Source organism: Rhinoderma darwinii, chromosome 8 (genome assembly GCF_050947455.1).
Source record: "Rhinoderma darwinii isolate aRhiDar2 chromosome 8, aRhiDar2.hap1, whole genome shotgun sequence".
Taxonomy (NCBI): Eukaryota; Metazoa; Chordata; class Amphibia; order Anura; family Rhinodermatidae; genus Rhinoderma; species Rhinoderma darwinii.
In genome coordinates, this window is record NC_134694.1 from 1,964,811 (window position 1) to 1,987,877 (window position 23,067).

General features: G+C 46.9%; 2 protein-coding genes and 1 non-coding gene across 4 annotated transcripts; 1 reads left to right on the plus strand and 2 right to left on the minus strand.

The window, feature by feature from the left end:
- Positions 1–886: 886 nt before the first annotated feature.
- On the minus strand, positions 887–1,018 carry LOC142660109 (small nucleolar RNA SNORA17). Its single transcript, XR_012850425.1, has one exon. It is a non-coding gene; the product is annotated as a small nucleolar RNA SNORA17 (small nucleolar RNA).
- An 8,227-nt stretch (positions 1,019–9,245) lies between these two features.
- On the minus strand, positions 9,246–14,777 carry MRPS2 (mitochondrial ribosomal protein S2). Of its 2 annotated transcripts, none has more exons than XM_075834633.1 (4): positions 14,664–14,777; positions 11,387–11,521; positions 11,164–11,293; positions 9,246–9,867 (listed from the first exon to the last, which is right to left on the minus strand). In XM_075834633.1, exons 1-4 carry the CDS (start codon positions 14,698–14,700, stop codon positions 9,324–9,326), a joined length of 846 nt encoding a protein of 281 aa, XP_075690748.1. In that variant the 5' UTR covers positions 14,701–14,777; the 3' UTR covers positions 9,246–9,323. The 2 variants fall into 2 exon arrangements, with proteins under 2 accessions (XP_075690748.1, XP_075690747.1); XM_075834632.1 differs by lacking the exon at positions 14,664–14,777 and adding an exon at positions 14,343–14,479.
- An 883-nt stretch (positions 14,778–15,660) lies between these two features.
- On the plus strand, positions 15,661–17,432 carry PIERCE1 (piercer of microtubule wall 1). The gene is made up of 3 exons (XM_075834634.1): positions 15,661–15,865; positions 16,313–16,391; positions 17,057–17,432. The coding sequence occupies exons 1-3, from the start codon at positions 15,741–15,743 to the stop codon at positions 17,243–17,245; spliced, it is 393 nt and encodes a 130-aa protein (XP_075690749.1). The 5' UTR covers positions 15,661–15,740; the 3' UTR covers positions 17,246–17,432.
- The last annotated feature ends 5,635 nt before the right edge of the window (positions 17,433–23,067 follow it).

Sequence of the window (23,067 nt, forward strand, 5' to 3'; positions counted from 1 at the left end):
TATCCTGAGTGGATAACCCCTATAAGCCGTGACAGGGATTGTTAAGAGCACAAAAATAACAGACCTGGGGCCTTCATTAGGCCCCCAGAACCATCGGCAACCTGTCATTGCGAGGTGGGAGGGGGGATAAGCTGTTAGAGGGGGGTCATCCACCTCTGAAAGTATTTAAACACTGCGGTCGCTATGGACTGCGGCATTTAACGGGCTAAACAAGCAGGAACTCGCTCAAGTGCTATCCCACCCGGTACTGTGAAGTGTCGGCTATAACATACAGCAGACACCTGCTTTATATGGAGCGGGCCCGGCCCATGAGCCCCCTCTATACATCCCCTACCTGGCTATGATGTAACCAGGTCTAATGTCCAGAAGGGGTTTGAACACTGGATAGTTGATATAAATGGAGATGGTTCTAGATTAGTACTGTGAGCACACATGGGTGCACTGGCCTCTGTTGTGGGTCACATCGTCTCATTGGCACCCAGGACAACACGCAAATCTAAACAACTTCTATACCCGACACTTGTGTGAATGAGCCGAGCGACAGGGGCTGTTACAGATGTTCACAATTCAGCCACCGCCTCATTCAGGTTAGGACACCCATGTGCACTCAATGTACTAATATTAGTCTCACCCCGACCAGATCCATCAGCACCTTATTGTGTCGACGGCTAAAGACCCTTTTACACCGGCCAATTATCAGGCAAACGAGCGTTCACAGAAAGTGCTGCCGGCAGGATAATGTACAGGGACGAGTGAGCGTCACTAGACAGACCTCCATGTGGAAGGAGCAAACGAGCGCCGACCAACGGGCAGATTCCTCAATGATGGGCGCTCACAGTACCAGCCAAACACCGGTAACCGGCGCCCAAAAACAAGTCAATCGACAAATGTCCAGCTGGAAATCATTCTTAGTACCCACAAAGCGGGCACCGAGCGTAGACACAGCCGTGTTACTCTATGCCACCTAATGACACAAACATGAAACCAGGGTCATGTCTGCAACGCCTCTAGGGGCAACGGGACACACCAACCCCCCATATACCCACACACACACTACCGGCACCACTACACCCCCCCATATACCCCCTTACACTAGCGGCACCACTACACCCCCCCCATATACCCGCACACTAGCAGCACCGCTACACCCCCCCATATACCCGCACACACTAGCGGCACCAATACACCGCCCCCCATATACCCCCTTACACTAGCGGCACCACTACACCCCCCCCAATATACCCCCTTACACTAGCGGCACCACTACACCCCCCCCAATATACCCCCTTACACTAGCAGCACCACTATACCCCCCCCCCATATACCCCCTTACACTAGCAGCACCACTATACCCCCCCCCCATATACCCCCTTACACTAGCAGCACCACTATACCCCCCCCCATATACCCCCTTACACTAGCAGCACCACTACACCCCCCCCCCCATATACCCCCTTACACTAGCGGCACCACTATACCCCCCCCCCATATACCCCCTTACACTAGCAGCACCACTACACCCCCCCCCCCATATACCCCCTTACACTAGCGGCACCACTACACCCCCCCCCCCATATACCCCCTTACACTAGCGGCACCACTACACCCCCCCCATATACCCCCTTACACTAGCGGCACCACTACACCCCCCCCATATACCCCCTTACACTAGGGGCACCACTACACCCCCCCCCCATATACCCCCTTACACTAGCGGGAGCACTACACCCCCCCATATACCCCCTTACACTAGCGGCACCACTACACCCCCCCCATATACCCCCTTACACTAGGGGCACCACTACACCCCCCCCCCCCATATACCCCCTTACACTAGCGGGAGCACTACACCCCCCCATATACCCCCTTACACTAGCGGGAGCACTACACCCCCCGCCCCCCCCCCCGAATAGGGGCAATAACACACACCTTTTAAATTCCCCAAAAGTTCCAGACTCGTTCTCAAAATCATCAGATTATAAGGAAAGAGCCGCAGCTGAGACTAAACCAAAGTACTCAAACACGGGGTGATAACACCACAGACCCGCGGGAGACTCACCCGGCACCGAAGCTCTCCTCCCGGACATGGACTCAGCAGAGAAAGAGAAAGCATGTGCGCCAACAAGACCTTATATAGCTCTGTACGGCGCGTCAGAGGGGTCAAATCTGGTAACTCAAAGCTTGTCCACCAGAGGGCGGCAGAGCCTTCACGCATGTTATGTATATGGCGCGTCGGAGGTATCATCTCACAAGGCGCCACTAGATGGCGGCAGACATAATGTAATATATTGGAAGTATTATATAGTTATATTATGATTTCTATACATACGGCATCGCTTATACAAGGTAATTATATATGATATAACACGAAGATTATTCACTAATGTGAATCACACAGTGATAGATCTTGGGGTGCTCAGGCCATTGTATAGGTGTGATACAGTCTAGATTCACAGTAAAGAGCCACCATAGCTGAGGTGTGGCTGATTTATAACACTAACATCTGTGTCTTTTATAAAACGGTGCAAATGTACGGTAGAACAAACTGTAAAAGCCCCACTTATAATAAACCTTGTGCGCCTCCCTACTACATACACTTATATACTATACATGGATCCGCAAACAGCAGGAAACAGAGAACTATTGATCGCAAGGAAGCTTAGGCCTAGAGGCTCAATTATAGGGTCGCATTCAATATCCATGTTCTGTTTTGTTTTTCTGTTTTTGTTTTTTTTTGCCAAGGACAGAACTGAGTCCCAGATGTAATCCAATGTATATTACAGGACAGTGCATCGACCAAATGTAAAACTTAATAGAACAGTGCCCCCACAACATGATTCACCAAGAGCCGAAGTCTTCAGGGGATAAGGAAAGTGACACTGTCCTCTAATAACATATATTACAGAGGCTGCAGGCAGGAGAGGGGGTACAGGCTGCTGGAAGGTGAGGAGGTGACACTGTCCTCTAATAACATATATTACAGAGGCTGCAGGCAGGAGAGAGGGTACAGGCTGCTGGAAGGTGAGGAGGTGACACTGTCCTCTAATAACATATATTACAGAGGCTGCAGGCAGGAGAGGGGGTACAGGCTGCTGGAAGGTGAGGAGGTGACACTGTCCTCTAATAACATATATTACAGAGGCTGCAGGCAGGAGAGGGGGTACAGGCTGCTGGAAGGTGAGGGGGTGACACTGTCCTCTAATAACATATATTACAGAGAGGCGGCAGGCAGGAGAGGGGGTACAGGCTGCTGGAAGGTGAGGGGGTGACACTGTCCTCTAATAACATATATTACAGAGGCTGCAGGCAGGAGAGGGGTACAGGCTGCTGGAAGGTGAGGAGGTGACACTGTCCTCTAATAACATATATTACAGAGAGGCTGCAGGCAGGAGAGGGGGTACAGGCTGCTGGAAGGTGAGGAGGTGACACTGTCCTCTAATAACATATATTACAGAGGCTGCAGGCAGGAGAGGGGGTACAGGCTGCTGGAAGGTGAGGAGGTGACACTGTCCTCTAATAACATATATTACAGAGGCTGCAGGCAGGAGAGGGGGTACAGGCTGCTGGAAGGTGAGGAGGTGACACTATCCTCTAATAACATATATTACAGAGGCTGCAGGCAGGAGAGGGGGTACAGGCTGCTGGAAGGTGAGGAGGTGACACTGTCCTCTAATAACATATATTACAGAGGCTGCAGGCAGGAGAGGGGTACAGGCTGCTGGAAGGTGAGGAGGTGACACTGTCCTCTAATAACATATATTACAGAGGCTGCAGGCAGGAGAGGGGGTACAGGCTGCTGGAAGGTGAGGAGGTGACACTATCCTCTAATAACATATATTACAGAGGCTGCAGGCAGGAGAGGGGTACAGGCTGCTGGAAGGTGAGGAGGTGACACTGTCCTCTAATAACATATATTACAGAGGCTGCAGGCAGGAGAGGGGGTACAGGCTGCTGGAAGGTGAGGAGGTGACACTGTCCTCTAATAACATATATTACAGAGGGGCTGCAGGCAGGAGAGGGGTACAGACTGCTGGAAGGTGAGGAGGTGACACTGTCCTCTAATAACATATATTACAGAGAGGCTGCAGGCAGGAGAGGGGTACAGACTGCTGGAAGGTGAGGGGGTGACACTGTCCTCTAATAACATATATTACAGAGGCTGCAGGCAGGAGAGGGGTACAGGCTGCTGGAAGGTGAGGGGGTGACACTGTCCTCTAATAACATATATTACAGAGGCTGCAGGCAGGAGAGGGGGTACAGGCTGCTGGAAGGTGAGGAGGTGACACTGTCCTCTAATAACATATATTACAGAGAGGCTGCAGGCAGGAGAGGGGGTACAGGCTGCTGGAAGGTGAGGAGGTGACACTGTCCTCTAATAACATATATTACAGAGGCTGCAGGCAGGAGAGGAGGTACAGACTGCTGGAAGGTGAGGAGGTGACTCTGTCCTCTAATAACATATATTACAGAGAGGCTGCAGGCAGGAGAGGGGGTACAGGCTGCTGGAAGGTGAGGAGGTGACACTGTCCTCTAATAACATATATTACAGAGAGGCTGCAGGCAGGAGAGGGGGTACAGGCTGCTGGAAGGTGAGGAGGTGACACTGTCCTCTAATAACATATATTACAGAGGCTGCAGGCAGGAGAGGGGTACAGGCTGCTGGAAGGTGAGGAGGTGACACTGTCCTCTAATAACATATATTACAGAGGCTGCAGGCAGGAGAGGGGTACAGGCTGCTGGAAGGTGAGGAGGTGACACTGTCCTCTAATAACATATATTACAGAGGCTGCAGGCAGGAGAGGGGTACAGGCTGCTGGAAGGTGAGGAGGTGACACTGTCCTCTAATAACATATATTACAGAGGCTGCAGGCAGGAGAGGGGTACAGGCTGCTGGAAGGTGAGGAGGGGACACTGTCCTCTAATAACATATATTACAGAGAGGCTGCAGGCAGGAGAGGGGGTACAGGCTGCTGGAAGGTGAGGAGGTGACACTGTCCTCTAATAACATATATTACAGAGGCTGCAGGCAGGAGAGGGGGTACAGGCTGCTGGAAAGTGAGGAGGTGACACTGTCCTCTAATAACATATATTACAGAGGCTGCAGGCAGGAGAGGGGGTACAGGCTGCTGGAAGGTGAGGAGGTGACACTGTCCTCTAATAACATATATTACAGAGGCTGCAGGCAGGAGAGGGGGTACAGGCTGCTGGGAGGTGAGGAGGTGACACTGTCCTCTAATAACATATATTACAGAGGCTGCAGGCAGGAGAGGAGGTACAGGCTGCTGGAAGGTGAGGAGGTGACACTGTCCTCTAATAACATATATTACAGAGGCTGCAGGCAGGAGAGGGGGTACAGGCTGCTGGAAGGTGAGGGGGTGACACTGTCCTCTAATAACATATATTACAGAGGGGCTGCAGGCAGGAGAGGGGGTACAGGCTGCTGGAAGGTGAGGGGGTGACAGTGTCCTCTAATAACATATATTACAGAGGCTGCAGGCAGGAGAGGGGTACAGGCTGCTGGAAGGTGAGGAGATGACACTGTCCTCTAATAACATATATTACAGAGGCTGCAGGCAGGAGAGGGGGTACAGGCTGCTGGAAGGTGAGGAGGTGACACTGTCCTCTAATAACATATATTACAGAGGCTGCAGGCAGGAGAGGGGGTACAGGCTGCTGGAAGGTGAGGAGGTGACACTGTCCTCTAATAACATATATTACAGAGGCTGCAGGCAGGAGAGGGGGTACAGGCTGCTGGAAGGTGAGGAGGGGACACTGTCCTCTAATAACATATATTACAGAGGCTGCAGGCAGGAGAGGGGTACAGGCTGCTGGAAGGTGAGGAGGTGACACTGTCCTCTAATAACATATATTACAGAGACTGCAGGCAGGAGAGGGGGTACAGGCTGCTGGAAGGTGAGGAGGTGACACTGTCCTCTAATAACATATATTACAGAGAGGCTGCAGGCAGGAGAGGGGGTACAGGCTGCTGGAAGATGAGGAGGTGACACTGTCCTCTAATAACATATATTACAGAGAGGCTGCAGGCAGGAGAGGGGGTACAGACTGCTGGAAGGTGAGGGGGTGACACTGTCCTCTAATAACATATATTACAGAGGCTGCAGGCAGGAGAGGGGGTACAGGCTGCTGGAAGGTGAGGAGGTGACACTGTCCTCTAATAACATATATTACAGAGGCTGCAGGCAGGAGAGGTGGTACAGGCTGCTGGAAGGTGAGGAGGTGACACTGTCCTCTAATAACATATATTACAGAGAGGCTGCAGGCAGGAGAGGGGGTACAGGCTGCTGGAAGGTGAGGAGGTGACACTGTCCTCTAATAACATATATTACAGAGGCTGCAGGCAGGACAGGGGGTACAGGCTGCTGGAAGGTGAGGAGGTGACACTGTCCTCTAATAACATATATTACAGAGGCTGCAGGCAGGAGAAGGGGGTACAGGCTGCTGGAAGGTGAGGAGGTGACACTGTCCTCTAATAACATATATTACAGAGAGGCTGCAGGCAGGAGAGGGGGTACAGGCTGCTGGAAGGTGAGGAGATGACACTGTCCTCTAATAACATATATTACAGAGGCTGCAGGCAGGAGAGGGGTACAGGCTGCTGGAAGGTGAGGAGGTGACACTGTCCTCTAATAACATATATTACAGAGGCTGCAGGCAGGAGAGGGGGTACAGGCTGCTGGAAGGTGAGGAGGTGACACTGTCCTCTAATAACATATATTACAGAGGCTGCAGGCAGGAGAGGGGGTACAGGCTGCTGGGAGGTGAGGAGGTGACACTGTCCTCTAATAACATATATTACAGAGGGGCTGCAGGCAGGAGAGGGAGTACAGGCTGCTGGAAGGTGAGGAGGTGACACTGTCCTCTAATAACATATATTACAGAGGCTGCAGGCAGGAGAGGGGGTACAGGCTGCTGGAAGGTGAGGAGGTGACACTGTCCTCTAATAACATATATTACAGAGGCTGCAGGCAGGAGAGGAGGTACAGGCTGCTGGAAGGTGAGGAGGTGACACTGTCCTCTAATAACATATATTACAGAGAGGCTGCAGGCAGGAGAGGGGGTACAGGCTGCTGGAAGGTGAGGAGGTGACACTGTCCTCTAATAACATATATTACAGAGGCTGCAGGCAGGAGAGGGGGTACAGGCTGCTGGGAGGTGAGGAGGTGACACTGTCCTCTAATAACATATATTACAGAGAGGCTGCAGGCAGGAGAGGGGGTACAGGCTGCTGAAAGTGAGGAGGTGACACTGTCCTCTAATAACATATATTACAGAGGCTGCAGGCAGGAGAGGGGGTACAGGCTGCTGGAAGGTGAGGAGGTGACACTGTCCTCTAATAACATATATTACAGAGAGGCTGCAGGCAGGAGAGGGGGTACAGGCTACTGGAAGGTGAGGAGGTGACACTGTCCTCTAATAACATATATTACAGAGGCTGCAGGCAGGAGAGGGGGTACAGGCTGCTGGAAGGTGAGGAGGTGACACTGTCCTCTAATAACATATATTACAGAGGCTGCAGGCAGGAGAGGGGGTACAGGCTGCTGGAAGGTGAGGAGGTGACACTGTCCTCTAATAACATATATTACAGAGGGGCTGCAGGCAGGAGAGGGGATACAGGCTGCTGGAAGGTGAGGAGGTGACACTGTCCTCTAATAACATATATTACAGAGAGGCTGCAGGCAGGAGAGGGGTACAGGCTGCTGGAAGGTGAGGAGGTGACACTGTCCTCTAATAACATATATTACAGAGAGGCTGCAGAGGGGGTACAGGCTGCTGGAAGGTGAGGAGGTGACACTGTCCTCTAATAACATATATTACAGAGGCTGCAGGCAGGAGAGGGGGTACAGGCTGCTGGGAGGTGAGGAGGTGACACTGTCCTCTAATAACATATATTACAGAGGCTGCAGGCAGGAGAGGGGGTACAGGCTGCTGGAAGGTGAGGAGGTGACACTGTCCTCTAATAACATATATTACAGAGGCTGCAGGCAGGAGAGGGGGTACAGGCTGCTGGAAGGTGAGGAGGTGACACTGTCCTCTAATAACATATATTACAGAGGCTGCAGGCAGGAGAGGGGGTACAGGCTGCTGGAAGGTGAGGAGGTGACACTGTCCTCTAATAACATATATTACAGAGAGGCTGCAGGCAGGAGAGGGGGTACAGGCTGCTGGACGGTGAGGAGGTGACACTGTCCTCTAATAACATATATTACAGAGGCTGCAGGCAGGAGAGGGGGTACAGGCTACTGGAAGGTGAGGAGGTGACACTGTCCTCTAATAACATATATTACAGAGGCTGCAGGCAGGAGAGGGGGTACAGGCTGCTGGAAGGTGAGGAGGTGACACTGTCCTCTAATAACATATATTACAGAGAGGCTGCAGGCAGGAGAGGGGTACAGGCTGCTGGAAGGTGAGGAGGTGACACTGTCCTCTAATAACATATATTACAGAGGGGCTGCAGGCAGGAGAGGGGATACAGGCTGCTGGAAGGTGAGGAGGTGACACTGTCCTCTAATAACATATATTACAGAGAGGCTGCAGGCAGGAGAGTGGGTACAGGCTGCTGGAAGGTGAGGAGGTGACACTGTCCTCTAATAACATATATTACAGAGAGGCTGCAGAGGGGGTACAGGCTGCTGGAAGGTGAGGAGGTGACACTGTCCTCTACTAACATATATTACAGAGGCTGCAGGCAGGAGAGGGGGTACAGACTGCTGGAAGGTGAGGAGGTGACACTGTCCGCTAATAACATATATTACAGAGGGGCTGCAGGCAGGAGAGGGGGTACAGGCTGCTGGAAGGTGAGGAGGTGACACTGTCCTCTAATAACATATATTACAGAGGCTGCAGGCAGGAGAGGGGGTACAGGCTGCTGGAAGGTGAGGAGGTGACACTGTCCTCTAATAACATATATTACAGAGGCTGCAGGCAGGAGAGGGGGTACAGGCTGCTGGAAGGTGAGGGGGTGACAGTGTCCTCTAATAACATATATTACAGAGGCTGCAGGCAGGAGAGGAGGTACAGGCTGCTGGAAGGTGAGGAGGTGACACTGTCCTCTAATAACATATATTACAGAGGCTGCAGGCAGGAGAGGGGTACAGGCTGCTGGAAGGTGAGGAGGTGACACTGTCCTCTAATAACATATATTACAGAGGCTGCAGGCAGGAGAGGGGGTACAGGCTGCTGGGAGGTGAGGAGGGAGTCCGGGGATAATATGACTGCAGGTGGAGTTCGGATGCAGCAACAACTTTATTTATAGTGAAATTATCTACAAGGATTAACATTTACAGAAGTTCTTGAGAGTCGTGTTATGAGTCCTCGATTTTATTTCTTAGTCCGTACAGAATCTCCATCTGCTTCCTCTTGGACTTGGCGCGGGTGATGGTCATTTTGAAGAGCTGGCAGTACAGTTCCATGGCAGAGGAGCTGTCGTCGTTCCCAGGGACAGGGTAGCTGATCAGGCTCGGGTTGCTGTTGGTGTCCACTATTCCCACTGTTGGGATGTTCATTTTGGCAGCATCCCGGATGGCGACATGCTGCTCAAACACAGTATTGAGTGTCCCGATGAAGACAATGAGGTCCGGGAGCCGGACGCCACGGCCGTACTGGATGTTGGAGTTGGTGAGCAGGCCGCCCTTCCAGAACCTCGTGTGGGCATACTCCCCACACTCCTCCGCCAAAGTCTCTACCATGTGACTGAATTGACGATTACGGCAAATAAACAAGATGATGCCATTCCGATAAGCGATGTGGGCAGTGAAGTTCAGCGCCACCTGCAGATGCTCCAGTGTCTGGTTCAGATCGATAATGTCTTGATCCAAACGGCAGCCGAATACGTACGACTCCATCAGCCTGGAACAACGGGGAACCATTAATAATGAGAAACATTCCATACGTTACGCTGTCCTGTTCCTAATACTTAAAGGGGTATTCCCAAAATCATAAATAATCAGCTATACACCGTTTAATCACTGGGGGCCCCACCGATCGTGAGAACCGCAGAGACGAGGACATTGAGAGGAGCGGCGGGCGATCGCTGCTCCATTCAATGTCTATGGGAATGCCATAAACAGAGGAGTACAGCACTCGGATGTTCCCGTCATTCTCCGAGACAGTGAACGGAGCAGCGACCAAACGTTCGACCGCCTCTCCATTTAAGCTCCTCCTCACTGTGGGGTGCAGTGCGGGGGATTTGGGGATTCAGGACCCTCGTACTCACGATTGATGGGGGTACCCGAGATTTTTGGAATACCCATTTCAAGGGGCTCGTCCCAGGTTATGTACGTTTATGAACAGTTCTGCAACTTTCTAATATACTTTGTGCTTTAATTCCTTTTTATTTAAGAACCCCGCTTGCTGTCAGTGAACAGAAATTATGTCCAGAGGATGAAAATACCTCCTGGTTATGTTCAACTGACGCAGGTGCAGTACTCGCTACAGCGTACCAAATATATGTTTTGTAACAAGATAAGCACCTGTGTGAGCTGGAATCGTTCAGGATGGATTTTTAACTCTGGATTTGAAAAGCATCAAAATCAGCCTGGGCAGACAGTATTGGAAGAGATGAAGGAACATTTAAATATTGATCTATGTGAGTGACCCTCGATCTGCGCACGACTGTCATCTCGGCTGGTACTTACACGCAGCGGAAAATATATCCACATCACTGCTGAGCAGATTCCAGGATACGGCAAGGGTTACACAGCGACTGTGGTCGCGCAACATGAAAATCGCAGTCACATTGTATCTAATGATTGTCAATGTGGTCGAGTTGTGTCATTGCAGCCGCAAAAAAATATAAACCTGCTGGATTTTAGGTCGCACGTGGCTTTGCGATCGTTGACCTCAATGTAAGTTGCGTGAGAGTGTAACTCGCTTGTAACACGTCTAGAATTTGTTTTTCGTTTTGACGCCAAATCGCACCTCTGAATATAGTTGTGCAACAGCAAGTTGCAGACAAATCGCACATTTTTTTTATCGCACGGCTTGTATGACACTTGATGCTACGCAGCCAAAGTCGCCGTGTAACTCGGCCCTAATAATAACAAGAAGGCGGCCGATTTTTGTTATACCAAAGTTCCCCAGAGAAACCCAATAAACGTAATTGTTCTGTCCTCTATCGTCCATCATGGCGGCGTGGTGACGCACCTGTGACGACATCCTTTCTTGTGTCCCAGGTGAACGCGAGCATCAAACAGCGTCCGTATGGAGAGCAATTCCTTCACGTTAAAGAAATCCGGGTGCTTCAGGGGCTCGCAGATCAGCCAGTCCGTGAAATCTAAAAAAAAAAACAGCGAAAATGAAAGGGTTAATACTGAATTGTCGCGTTATTCATTATTTATACATCATCGAGGGATTTCTTCTCACTGACCCTTCACGTTGCCCTCCGGGGTCTCAGCTGCAGGGGTCGGGACGCTCTGAAATAACCTGCTGCCTGGATGGAGGGAAGAGATGAGCGGCGATGAAGCTGCTGCGGGGAGGAGGAGGCCGCCAAGTCTCCGAAACGCTGCAACACAGACGGGTATTAGTGACAGGTTCATTGCGTCAGCGGCCGCGCATGGAACGATGGAAACAAAACACAGGGGGGTCTGCAGGGTCATAAAAGGTTAAAGAGGATTTCTGAAATGTGATAAGGGTAGGGGTCGAGCAGGTGGGACCCCCAATTTAAAGAACAGGGACCAGACCCTCTTCATTCTCAAATGCACAGTCACCTCCCTACTATTAATGGGGATACTCTTGAGGGTCTGATGACCTGTGGGACAAAGGTCAAGACTGGGAGAGCAGAAAGATATTCACTAAGAGATTTACAAAAAGTGATTTTTATTGTATTTTCACAATGCAGGATGAACGGCGAGGTATAGAGCGACGATTCTGTCCTGCCGGACCTTAACCCCCAAGTCACGGTGAACAGAAATAAACTATCACTACACAGATATATACAAAATGAGGGTAAAAATTAACGAAAAAAGTATCGGCGCACGGGATCGGCAGGATAAAATCCAGGAAATGTCAGTAGAAAATGATCCTAAATTACACGTCAATCTCTGTAGAAAACGGTCTAAAACGCTGCGTGTATTCCGATCATGTGCTGCACGTAAACGAAACGCCTGCACGGTCCGTACCGCAGGCGCCTCCCTCTCGGACTCCGTTACTGCGATCACCCACTTAGTGACATCCATCATTATTTTCATTGTGTTCAGCCTTCGTATCATCCATTTATTATCTCATATAAGCCCCAGTGCGAGCCGACTCCATGATCTCACCTGCGGTACGGACCGTGCAGGCGTTTAGTTTACGTGCAGTACATGATCGGAATACACGCAGCGTTTTAGACCGTTTTCTACAGAGATTGACGTGTAATTTAGGATCATTTTCTACTGACATTTCCTGGATTTTATCCTGCCGATCCCGTGCGCTGGGACTTTTTTCGGTAATTTTTACCCTCATTTTGTATATACAGTGAAGGAAATAAGTATTTGATCCCTTGCTGATTTTGTAAGTTTGCCCACTGTCAAAGACATGAACAGTCTAGAATTTTTAGGCTAGGTTAATTTTACCAGTGAGAGAGAGATTATATTTAAAAAAAACAGAAAATCACATTGTCAAAATGATATCTATTTATTTGCATTGTGCACAGAGAAATAAGTATGTGACCCCCGACCAACCATTAAGAGTTCAGTCTCCTCCAGACCAGTTACACGCTCCAAATCAACTTGGTGCCTGCATTATAGACAGCTCTTACATGGTCACCTGTATAATAGACTCCTGTCCACAGACTCAATGATCAGTCTGACTCTAACCTCTACAACATGGGCAAGACCAAAGAGCTTTCTAAGGATGTTCAGGACAAGATCATAGACCTGCACAAGGCTGGAATGGGCTACAAAACCATAAGTAAGACGCTGGGTGAGAAGGAGACAACTGTTGGTGCAATAGTAAGAAAATGGAAGACATACAAAATGACTGTCAATCCACATCGATCTGGGGCTCCATGCAAAATCTCACCTCGTGGGGTATCCTTGATCCTGAGGAAGGTGAGAGCTCAGCCCAAAACTACACGGGGGGAACTTGTTAATGATCTCAAGGCAGCTGGGACCACAGTCACCAAGAAAACCATTGGTAACACATTACGCCGTAATGGATTAAAATCCTGCAGTGCCCGCAAGGTCCCCCTGCTCAAGAAGGCACATGTACAGGCCCGTCTGAAGTTTGCAAATGAACATCTGGATGATTCTGAGAGTGATTGGGAGAAGGTGCTGTGGTCAGATGAGACTAAAATTGAGCTCTTTGGCATTAACTCAACTCGCCGTGTTTGGAGGAAGAGAAATGCTGCCTATGACCCAAAGAACACCGTCCCCACTGTCAAGCATGGAGGTGGAAACATTATGTTTTGGGGGTGTTTCTCTGCTAAGGGCACAGGACTACTTCACCGCTTCAATGGGAGAATGGATGGAGCCATGTACCGTCAAATCCTGAGTGACAACCTCCTTCCCTCCCCCAGGACATTAAAAATGGCTTGTGGCTGTGTCTTCCAGCACGACAATGACCCGAAACATACAGCCAAGGCAACAAAGGAGTGGCTCAAAAAGAAGCACATTAAGGTCATGGAGTGGCCTAGCCAGTCTCCAGACCTTAATCCCATCGAAAACTTATGGAGGGAGCTGAAGATCCGAGTTGCCAAGCGACAGCCTCGAAATCTTAATGATTTACAGATGATCTGCAAAGAGGAGTGGGCCAAAATTCCATCTAACATGTGTGCAAACCTCATCATCAACTACAAAAAATGTCTGACTGCTGTGCTTGCCAACAAGGGTTTTGCCACCAAGTATTAAGTCTTGTTTGCCAAAGGGATCAAATACTTATTTCTCTGTGCACAATGCAAATAAATATATATCATTCTGACAATGTGATCTTCTGTTTTTGTTTTAAATATAATCTATCTCTCACTGGTAAAATTAACCTAGCCTAAAAATTCTAGACTGTTCATGACTTTGACAGTGGGCAAACTTACAAAATCAGCAAGGGATCAAATACTTATTTCCTTCACTGTATCTGTGTAGTCATAGTTTATTTCTGTTCACCGTGACTTGGGGGTTAAGGTCCGGCAGGACAGAATCGTCGCTCTATACCTCGTCGTTCATCCTGCAATGTGAAAATACAATAAAAATCACTTTTTATAACGAGCGCGCCACGAATATCTTTCTACTGTTGAAGTGGGAACCCCCCCCCCTTTTCATCAGGCACCTCCCTTCACATTTGAGTGCACCCCATCTTTTATATAAAGATTGAGAGAGTAACTGAGCACCCATTAAGGACAGATGATTTACATTGTGTAGAGTTCAGTCCCGGAATGTGGGGACTACAGACATACATGTCCCCATTCACCAATACGAGACTTCTGAACACTATGGTGGTGAATGGGGAGCAGCGGTGCCGAATAATAGAACCACGATGATCTCCGAGGGCGCCTCTGCTGGAAGCTCACCACATGTAGCAACAATGTATCAAAATAACAACAATGTAACAAAATAACAACAATGTAACAAAATAACAACAATGTATCCATCCTGCATCGGCCACACAGTCTTATTAACCCCCCAGCCCCGGACGCCTCAGTCATCAGCAGTGACCGCGGAGCCGCCACTCACCCGTCCTGAGGAGCCCGGGCAGTGCGGGGGACGCCATGCTGTCTGCTGCCGGGAAGGTCACGCTGTACGACACTTTACGACACTTCCTCTCCCCGCGCCTCCTCTTCCAGGAGTGACGGCTCCGCAGCGACACCTGGTGGACGAGCTGAGAACTGTAACACTATCAGTTCTGCTTTACGTTGTTTTTGCAGCGTCCTTACTAAAGTGACACCCCACCTGCACAGCTACAGCCAGTGCCACATCCCCCCTATCATCCCTTTCCTTATCTGACAAGTTTACCTCTGACAGTCTGGTCACCCCCTCTGGGAGATGTAACAATTGGTCATACACAGCTTTCCCAAACTCCTGAACGACAAATCTGTGTAATAATTCCTCCTCCTCTCCTGTGTTGCTGTATGAATAAGCACAGTTGCCATTCAGGGGTTTTGGAAAGTGTTACAACTACTCCTGTGGAAGCGTAAGATAACCCTATTGACTGTCACCCAGCTTTCCCCAACCACTGAATGGCAAATTTACCTAGTAATGTAGTGATCCAACCCCTGATCCTCTGTCATTGTGAATAATTACTGTTCAGGAATGTACAACAACTACCGGAAAAACCGCCTTGGTGGAGATGTTTCGGTGGCCGTATTGGTCGTCACCCAACTTTTTTAGATAATAAAAGAACTGATTAGCAGCTGACATGAATAGTTCACAACCTTGTAATATTGTAGGTGGAAACGGCTCTTAGTGAGAAAAACCTGCTAGAAAATCTGTGCAGTTACCCGTAGCAACCAATTTTACAAGGAAAAACCTGAGACGTGATTGGTCGCCGCCGCGTTGAACTCTCATAGAGGTACATTGTGGGGGAGGTGACAATAGTGACCTGTGTGCGGGCAGTTACCGATCCTGTGACCTGCCTGCAGTGGAATGAAAGTTGCTACTTTATTTCCCTCTGACGGTTTCCTAGCAACAGTCTCCAGGCAGCTCCTAGCAACAGTCTCCAGGCAGCTCCTAGCAACAGTCTCCAGGCAGCTTGTGTTGTTAACAACGGGATCCAGTGCTGTGTGCGGCTGAGACCAAGAGCCGGGGGAAACAATGTCTGACAGCGCAGAACTCCAGGCAGCGGCGCCCACCGACCCAAAAACGAGTGACTACTACCGGGTGCGGCCGGACCTACCCGCCAGGTTCAATCAGCCGGAGACGTGGAGAGGAGGATACAGGTAAATGCATCAGTTCCCAGATCATAACCTGCGCTCATCTCAGTAAATAAAACTCCCGGAGTCGTCCTCATCTGTCACTTCTAGTCAGTCTTTTCTTGTACTGGGAAAGCTGGGTGACAACCAATATGGCAATCAGTCCATCCTCCCCAGAGTCCTGAATGGCATGAGAATGAAGTCGATGTAAGATCACTTCCGGATTAGGATCTGGTAACAGCCCTTGTAGGAGCGGTAATGGCGGCCATATTGATTATCACCCAGCTTTCCCAGAAACAGATAGAACTACGAACAAGCGGAGACTCAAGGTTGTCACCCGCAGAGACGTGTGGGGGGGGGGGGGGGCACATACTTATATAATGGATGTATTCGAGCCCCTCTGTTTTTCTTCTTCGGGAGACATTTACATGTTGGACGGGTGTCGACTTTTGAACGTTTACTTTTCATTTTCAGGACTAAACCAGGGAATCCGCTCTACAGGACGACAAATCAGACGTATGGGAGTAAGGCGCCAAGCGTGCACGAGATGCCGGTGAGATTCGGCCCGCCGCCGCCGATGTCTGTGACTTATGGCGTCTATTGTACATGTCTACGTCGCCAGTATGGGAAGTTTTGTCGTGTGCCGTTTGAAATGAGTTTATGGCTTGGGCTACATGGCGACTTTTCAGGAAAGTGGCGCCACCCAAAATATGTGCGAATTGTTTTCAACTTGCTGTTGGGCGACTTTGTGAGATTTGCAATTTGGCTGTAAAAAAAACGAAAGCAAATAGAGAACAGGTCGCAGGCGATTTACATTGAGGGTTTGTATTTTTTGTGGCTGTCGTGTTCATCTAATGATCGTCTACATGCAGCGCGACATTGCGATCTTCACATCACGCAACCAAAGTCGCCGTCTAGCCCTGGTCTAAGAGCTGCAGGAAATGTGATATATTCATGGCCGGGCCCTCCAGTGGGAGCCCCCCTGTAACCACTCTAATAGAGAGGGGTCTCAAGCAGGGGAAACCCATGAAGTCCAAATCTGCCCAGCATAAAGGAAAGCTCCAACTTTGGTTTCGGGCCCTTTTATAATCTGGGGGGGGGGGGGGGGCTCCTGTTTACCATCTGACCGCTGGGATACAACTCGTTCCACTCTGCTGCATCTGATTCCTATGGATTGAGTGATTCCACGTTTATAATTTTGTATTTGTCTATTTCTAGACCACATTTAACGGAGTATCGGATAAGTTTTCGGAAGCAGCAACAAAGTGTGGAATGTTCCGGAACCACGGACTTAACACGCACATAGAAAAAAGCTGCGTGACCGGTCCGGACAACCTCATCACCGCCCACGACAGGATGAACTTTCACAGGAGCTATAACATGAGCGGCCCGTCCTATAGCGTGTGATCACCAATCCTGCAAATAAGACTGTTTATGTAGAAATTGGCCTCGCTGGACCACTGCACCCAACATCTCTGCCCATCCTGGACAACTACACCCACCATCCCCATGTGCATTTGTAGCTGGAAGAGGAATGACCAACAAAACTTCTCCTCCCAATAAAACAATAAAAAGAAAAACTTCAAAAGGGAAATTGTTATTCTATATTTTTGGAATACTTGAAGGAATTGTCCACTTTGCTGCAGCTTCGGCAGTGACTACCTGTTCTCTGTGAGCAGCGGTGTCATATATGAGCGGAATGTCGGATCTATGGAAATAAATGGCGAGGAGTTTATAAACAGCTGAACGAAAACTTTAATGTTAGATGGGGGGTCCAATATTACTGAGGGGCCACAAGACTTACCCACAATTAAGAGCCAAGCCTTCACATTCATACATACAGCCAACCCTGGGCCAGAAGTAGGGACACGAGGCCCTTATCCTCGGTAGCAGGGGCCCTCACTTATACTTGTTTGACATGACACAATAAACATGGAACTGTATATAACACAATAGAAATAGCACAAATACAGCAACCAATCAGGAGATTGCATTTGACCTTCTTCAGTCACGCGCTGATATCTGATTGGTTGGTTTCTGAAGTCTTTATTTAGGCTTTTCCAAAAACATATCCCCAATGATACAATGTTGCAGTAACTTATATAACGCTCTTCTATTAATTATATTGAAGCTCGGTCCCTGCACGCTGCTCGAATGGACAAGCGGATGAACGACTATGAGCTTCGCCAAACACAGCGCCCCCCAGAGTTCAACACAATATATATCCGAAAATGACAGCAACTCTAGTAAACAAAAGTATTCACCCCCTTTAAATCTCCTGTAAATGATCATTGAATTGAAATGTAACTTTGGTTTCTGCAGAACATATTAGGTGTTTGGCTTAAATAGCAATTCCTAAATATTTTGTTCTCATGTCACCTGAGAGTCCCAGCAATCACCAAGGGGACAACACTCGAGACCCCACTTTTTGGCCGGATAGCAGCGTTGTCATCAGATCTGCTGGGGCGTAACATAATGAGATGATATTAGGGAGCTGCTACATTAGCAATTCCATCCAAAAATTCTGGATGAAAATGGAAGACGCCGCTGTTACCCCGCGATACGTAACATTACAACTTACAACTAAAGGGAAGTCCCCGAACAGCATAAAGTGCAAATACTGGTAGAATTTATTTAAAGACACAGTGAACTTTAAGGCCCCATGCACACGGCCGTAATTTTAGTCCGCAATCAAAGTACGGACCCATTCATTTCTGTTGCCCACGGACACCTTCCCGTATATTTCTGGGAAGGTGTCCGGGCCGGTGAAAGGCTCCGCAAAAAATAGGACATGTCTCTTTTACTTTACGGACCGTGCTCCCATACTTTACAATGGGAGCACGGCCGGCAAATGCGGGTGACTGTCCCCGGCTGTGTGCAGGGGGCCTCAGTGTGACCGTTCACATCACAGATGCCTGGATTACACAACACACAGTGATCCCTGAGATAAAACTTTATGAACTTCTAAATCTACATCTAAAGCTCAGAAACTCGGAAAACATCCTAAAATACATAATTGTTTCTACTCCATTCACATCCAGAGCTGCATTCACAACCCTGCTAATCTCCTATTAGCCCTCATGTTTTATAATGGTTCTGTCTGCACTGCTGCATTGCTGTGAGATGTAGTGTTCACGCCAGATAATCTAGAGCAGTCTGATGGAGAAAGCTACATCTCCCAACAATGCAATGCAGCAGAGTGCAATGCATTATGGGTGTACCAGATAAGCTTGTAAGGGAAAGGTGTATGTAAGTACTTTGCTGATGAATTTCAAAGAGCTGCTGACTGCAGCTTTGGATGTGACAGGAGAACGGAACATAAAGTAAAAACAGCAGCTCTGGATGTGGCAGGAGAATGAAACATGATAGAACTGGAGATCGGCACAGAAATAGATTTAACCTGTAAAAAGAGTCACATAATAAATTCCTTTCCATATGGAAATAACTATGATTACTGTCTGGCACCGGAAATACCGGGTATTATACGGCGAGGACGACGGTGGCGGCTCCCGAATGATGCACACTATATCGTATGAGTCGCTTCATGTCATGTGAGGAGTACATCAGGGTATATGTAATATGTGATTAGTACATCAGGATATATGTAATATGTGAGGAGTACATCAGGATATATGTAATATGTGAGGAGTACATCAGGGTATATGTAATATGTGAGGAGTACATCAGGATATATGTAATATGTGAGGAGTACATCAGGATATATGTAATATGTGAGGAGTACATCAGGGTATATGTAATATGTGAGGAGTACATCAGGATATATGTAATATGTGAGGAGTACATCAGGGTATATGTAATATGTGAGGAGTACATCAGGATATATGTAATATGTGAGGAGCACATCAGGGTATATGTAATATGTGAGGAGTACATCAGGATATATGTAATATGTGATTAGTACATCAGGATATATGTAATATGTGAGGAGTACATCAGGATATATGTAATATGTGAGGAGTACATCAGGATATATGTAATATGTGATTAGTACATCAGGGTATATGTAATATGTGATTAGTACATCAGGATATATGTAATATGTGAGGAGTACATCAGGATATATGTAATATGTGAGGAGTACATCAGGGTATATGTAATATGTGAGGAGTACATCAGGATATATGTAATATGTGAGGAGTACATCAGGATATATGTAATATGTGAGGAGTACATCAGGGTATATGTAATATGTGAGGAGTACATCAGGATATATGTAATATGTGAGGAGTACATCAGGGTATATGTAATATGTGAGGAGTACATCAGGATATATGTAATATGTGAGGAGTACATCAGGATATATGTAATATGTGAGGAGTACATCAGGGTATATGTAATATGTGAGGAGTACATCAGGGTATATGTAATATGTGAGGAGTACATCAGGATATATGTAATATGTGAGGAGCACATCAGGGTATATGTAATATGTGAGGAGTACATCAGGATATATGTAATATGTGAGGAACACATCAGGGTATATGTAATATGTGAGGAGCACATCGGGGTATATGTAATATGTGAGGAGCACATCGGGGTATATGTAATATGTGAGGAGCACATCAGGGTATATGTAATATGTGAGGAGGACATCAGGGTATATGTAATATGTGAGGAGTACATCAGGGTATATGTAATATGTGAGGAGTACATCAGGGTATATGTAATATGTGAGGAGTATATCAGGATATATGTAATATGTGAGGAGTACATCAGGATATATGTAATATGTGAGGAGTACATCAGTATATATGTAATATGTGAGGAGTAAATCAGGGTATATGTAATATGTGAGGAGTACATCAGGGTATATGTAATATGTGAGGAGTACATCAGGGTATATGTAATATGTGAGGAGTACATCAGGATATATGTAATCTGTGAGGAGTACATCAGGATATATGTAATATGTGAGGAGTACATCAGGGTATATGTAATATGTGAGGAGTACATCAGGGTATATGTAATATGTGAGGAGCACATCAGGGTATATGTAATATGTGAGGAGCACATCAGGATATATGTAATATGTGAGGAGCACATCAGGATATATGTAATATGTGAGGAGTACATCAGGTTATATGTAATATGTGAGGAGTACATCAGGGGATATGTAATATGTGAGGAGGACATCAGGGTATATGTAATATGTGAGGAGGACATCAGGGTATATGTAATATGTGAGGAGTACATCAGGATATATGTAATATGTGAGGAGTACATCAGGGTATATGTAATATGTGAGGAGTACATCAGGATATATGTAATATGTGAGGAGTACATCAGGATATATGTAATATGTGAGGAGTACATCAGGATATATGTAATATGTGAGGAGTACATCAGGGTATATGTAATATGTGAGGAGTACATCAGGATATATGTAATATGTGAGGAGTACATCAGGGTATATGTAATATGTGAGGAGTACATCAGGGTATATGTAATATGTGAGGAGTACATCAGGATATATGTAATATGTGCGGAGTACATCAGGATATATGTAATATGTGAGGAGTACATCAGTGTATATGTAATATGTGAGGAGTACATCAGGATATATGTAATATGTGATTAGTACATCAGGATATATGTAATATGTGAGGAGTACATCAGGATATATGTAATATGTGCGGAGTACATCAGGGTATATGTAATATGTGAGGAGTACATCAGGGTATATGTAATATGTGAGGAGTACATCAGGATATATGTAATATGTGCGGAGTACATCAGGGTATATGTAATATGTGAGGAGTACATCAGGGTATATGTAATATGTGAGGAGTACATCAGGATATATGTAATGAGTACATCAGGGTATATGTAATATGTGAGGAGTACATCAGGGTATATGTAATATGTGAGGAGTACATCAGGATATATGTAATATGTGAGGAGTACATCAGGATATATGTAATATGTGAGGAGTACATCAGGATATATGTAATATGTGAGGAGTACATCAGGATATATGTAATATGTGAGGAGTACATCAGGATATATGTAATATGTGAGGAGTACATCAGGGTATATGTAATATGTGAGGAGCACATCAGGGTATATGTAATATGTGTGGAGCACATCAGGGTATATGTAATATGTGAGGAGTACATCAGGGTATATGTAATATGTGAGGAGCACATCAGGGTATATGTAATATGTGAGGAGCACATCAGGGTATATGTAATATGTGAGGAGCACATCAGGGTATATGTAATATGTGAGGAGCACATCAGGGTATATGTAATATGTGAGGAGTACATCAGGGTCTATGTATTATGTGAGGAGTACATCAGGATATATGTAATATGTGAGGAGTAAATCAGGGTATATGTAATATGTGAGGAGTACATCAGGGTATATGTAATATGTGAGGAGTACATCAGGGTATATGTAATATGTGAGGAGTACATCAGGGTATATGTAATATGTGAGGAGTACATCAGGATATATGTAATATGTGAGGAGTACATCAGGGTATATGTAATATGTGAGGAGTACATCAGGGTATATGTAATATGTGAGGAGTACATCAGGGTATATGTAATATGTGAGGAGTACATCAGGATATATGTAATATGTGAGGAGTACATCAGGATATATGTAATATGTGAGGAGTACATCAGGGTATATGTAATATGTGAGGAGTACATCAGGATATATGTAATATGTGAGGAGTACATCAGGATATATGTAATATGTGAGGAGTACATCAGGGTATATGTAATATGTGAGGAGTACATCAGGGTATATGTAATATGTGAGGAGTACATCAGGGTATATGTAATATGTGAGGAGTACATCAGGGTATATGTAATATGTGAGGAGTACATCAGGGTATATGTAATATGTGAGGAGTACATCAGGATATATGTAATATGTGAGGAGTACATCAGGATATATGTAATATGTGAGGAGTACATCAGGATATATGTAATATGTGAGGAGTACATCAGGATATATATAATATGTGAGGAGTACATCAGGGTATATGTAATATGTGAGGAGTACATCAGGGTATATGTAATATGTGAGGAGTACATCAGGATATATGTAATATGTGAGGAGTACATCAGGATATATGTAATATGTGAGGAGTACATCAGGGTGTATGTAATATGTGAGGAGTACATCAGGGTATGTGTAATATGTGAGGAGTACATCAGGGTGTATGTAATATGTGAGGAGTACATCAGGATATATGT

Excerpts from the sequence above, each read along its gene's own strand:
- MRPS2 (XM_075834632.1), bottom strand. The coding sequence starts at position 14,388 with ATGTATGTCTGTAGTCCCCACATTCCGGGACTGAACTCTACACAAT. Across the intron at positions 11,522-14,342 it reads GGGACTGAACTCTACACAAT|CGTTTCGGAGACTTGGCGGC; the intron begins GTAAATCATCTG and ends TCTGTGTTGCAG. Across the intron at positions 11,294-11,386 it reads CCCGGAGGGCAACGTGAAGG|ATTTCACGGACTGGCTGATC; the intron begins GTCAGTGAGAAG and ends TTTTTTTTTTAG.
- PIERCE1 (XM_075834634.1), top strand. The coding sequence starts at position 15,741 with ATGTCTGACAGCGCAGAACTCCAGGCAGCGGCGCCCACCGACCCAAAA. Across the intron at positions 15,866-16,312 it reads ACGTGGAGAGGAGGATACAG|GACTAAACCAGGGAATCCGC; the intron begins GTAAATGCATCA and ends TTTCATTTTCAG. Across the intron at positions 16,392-17,056 it reads CAAGCGTGCACGAGATGCCG|ACCACATTTAACGGAGTATC; the intron begins GTGAGATTCGGC and ends GTCTATTTCTAG.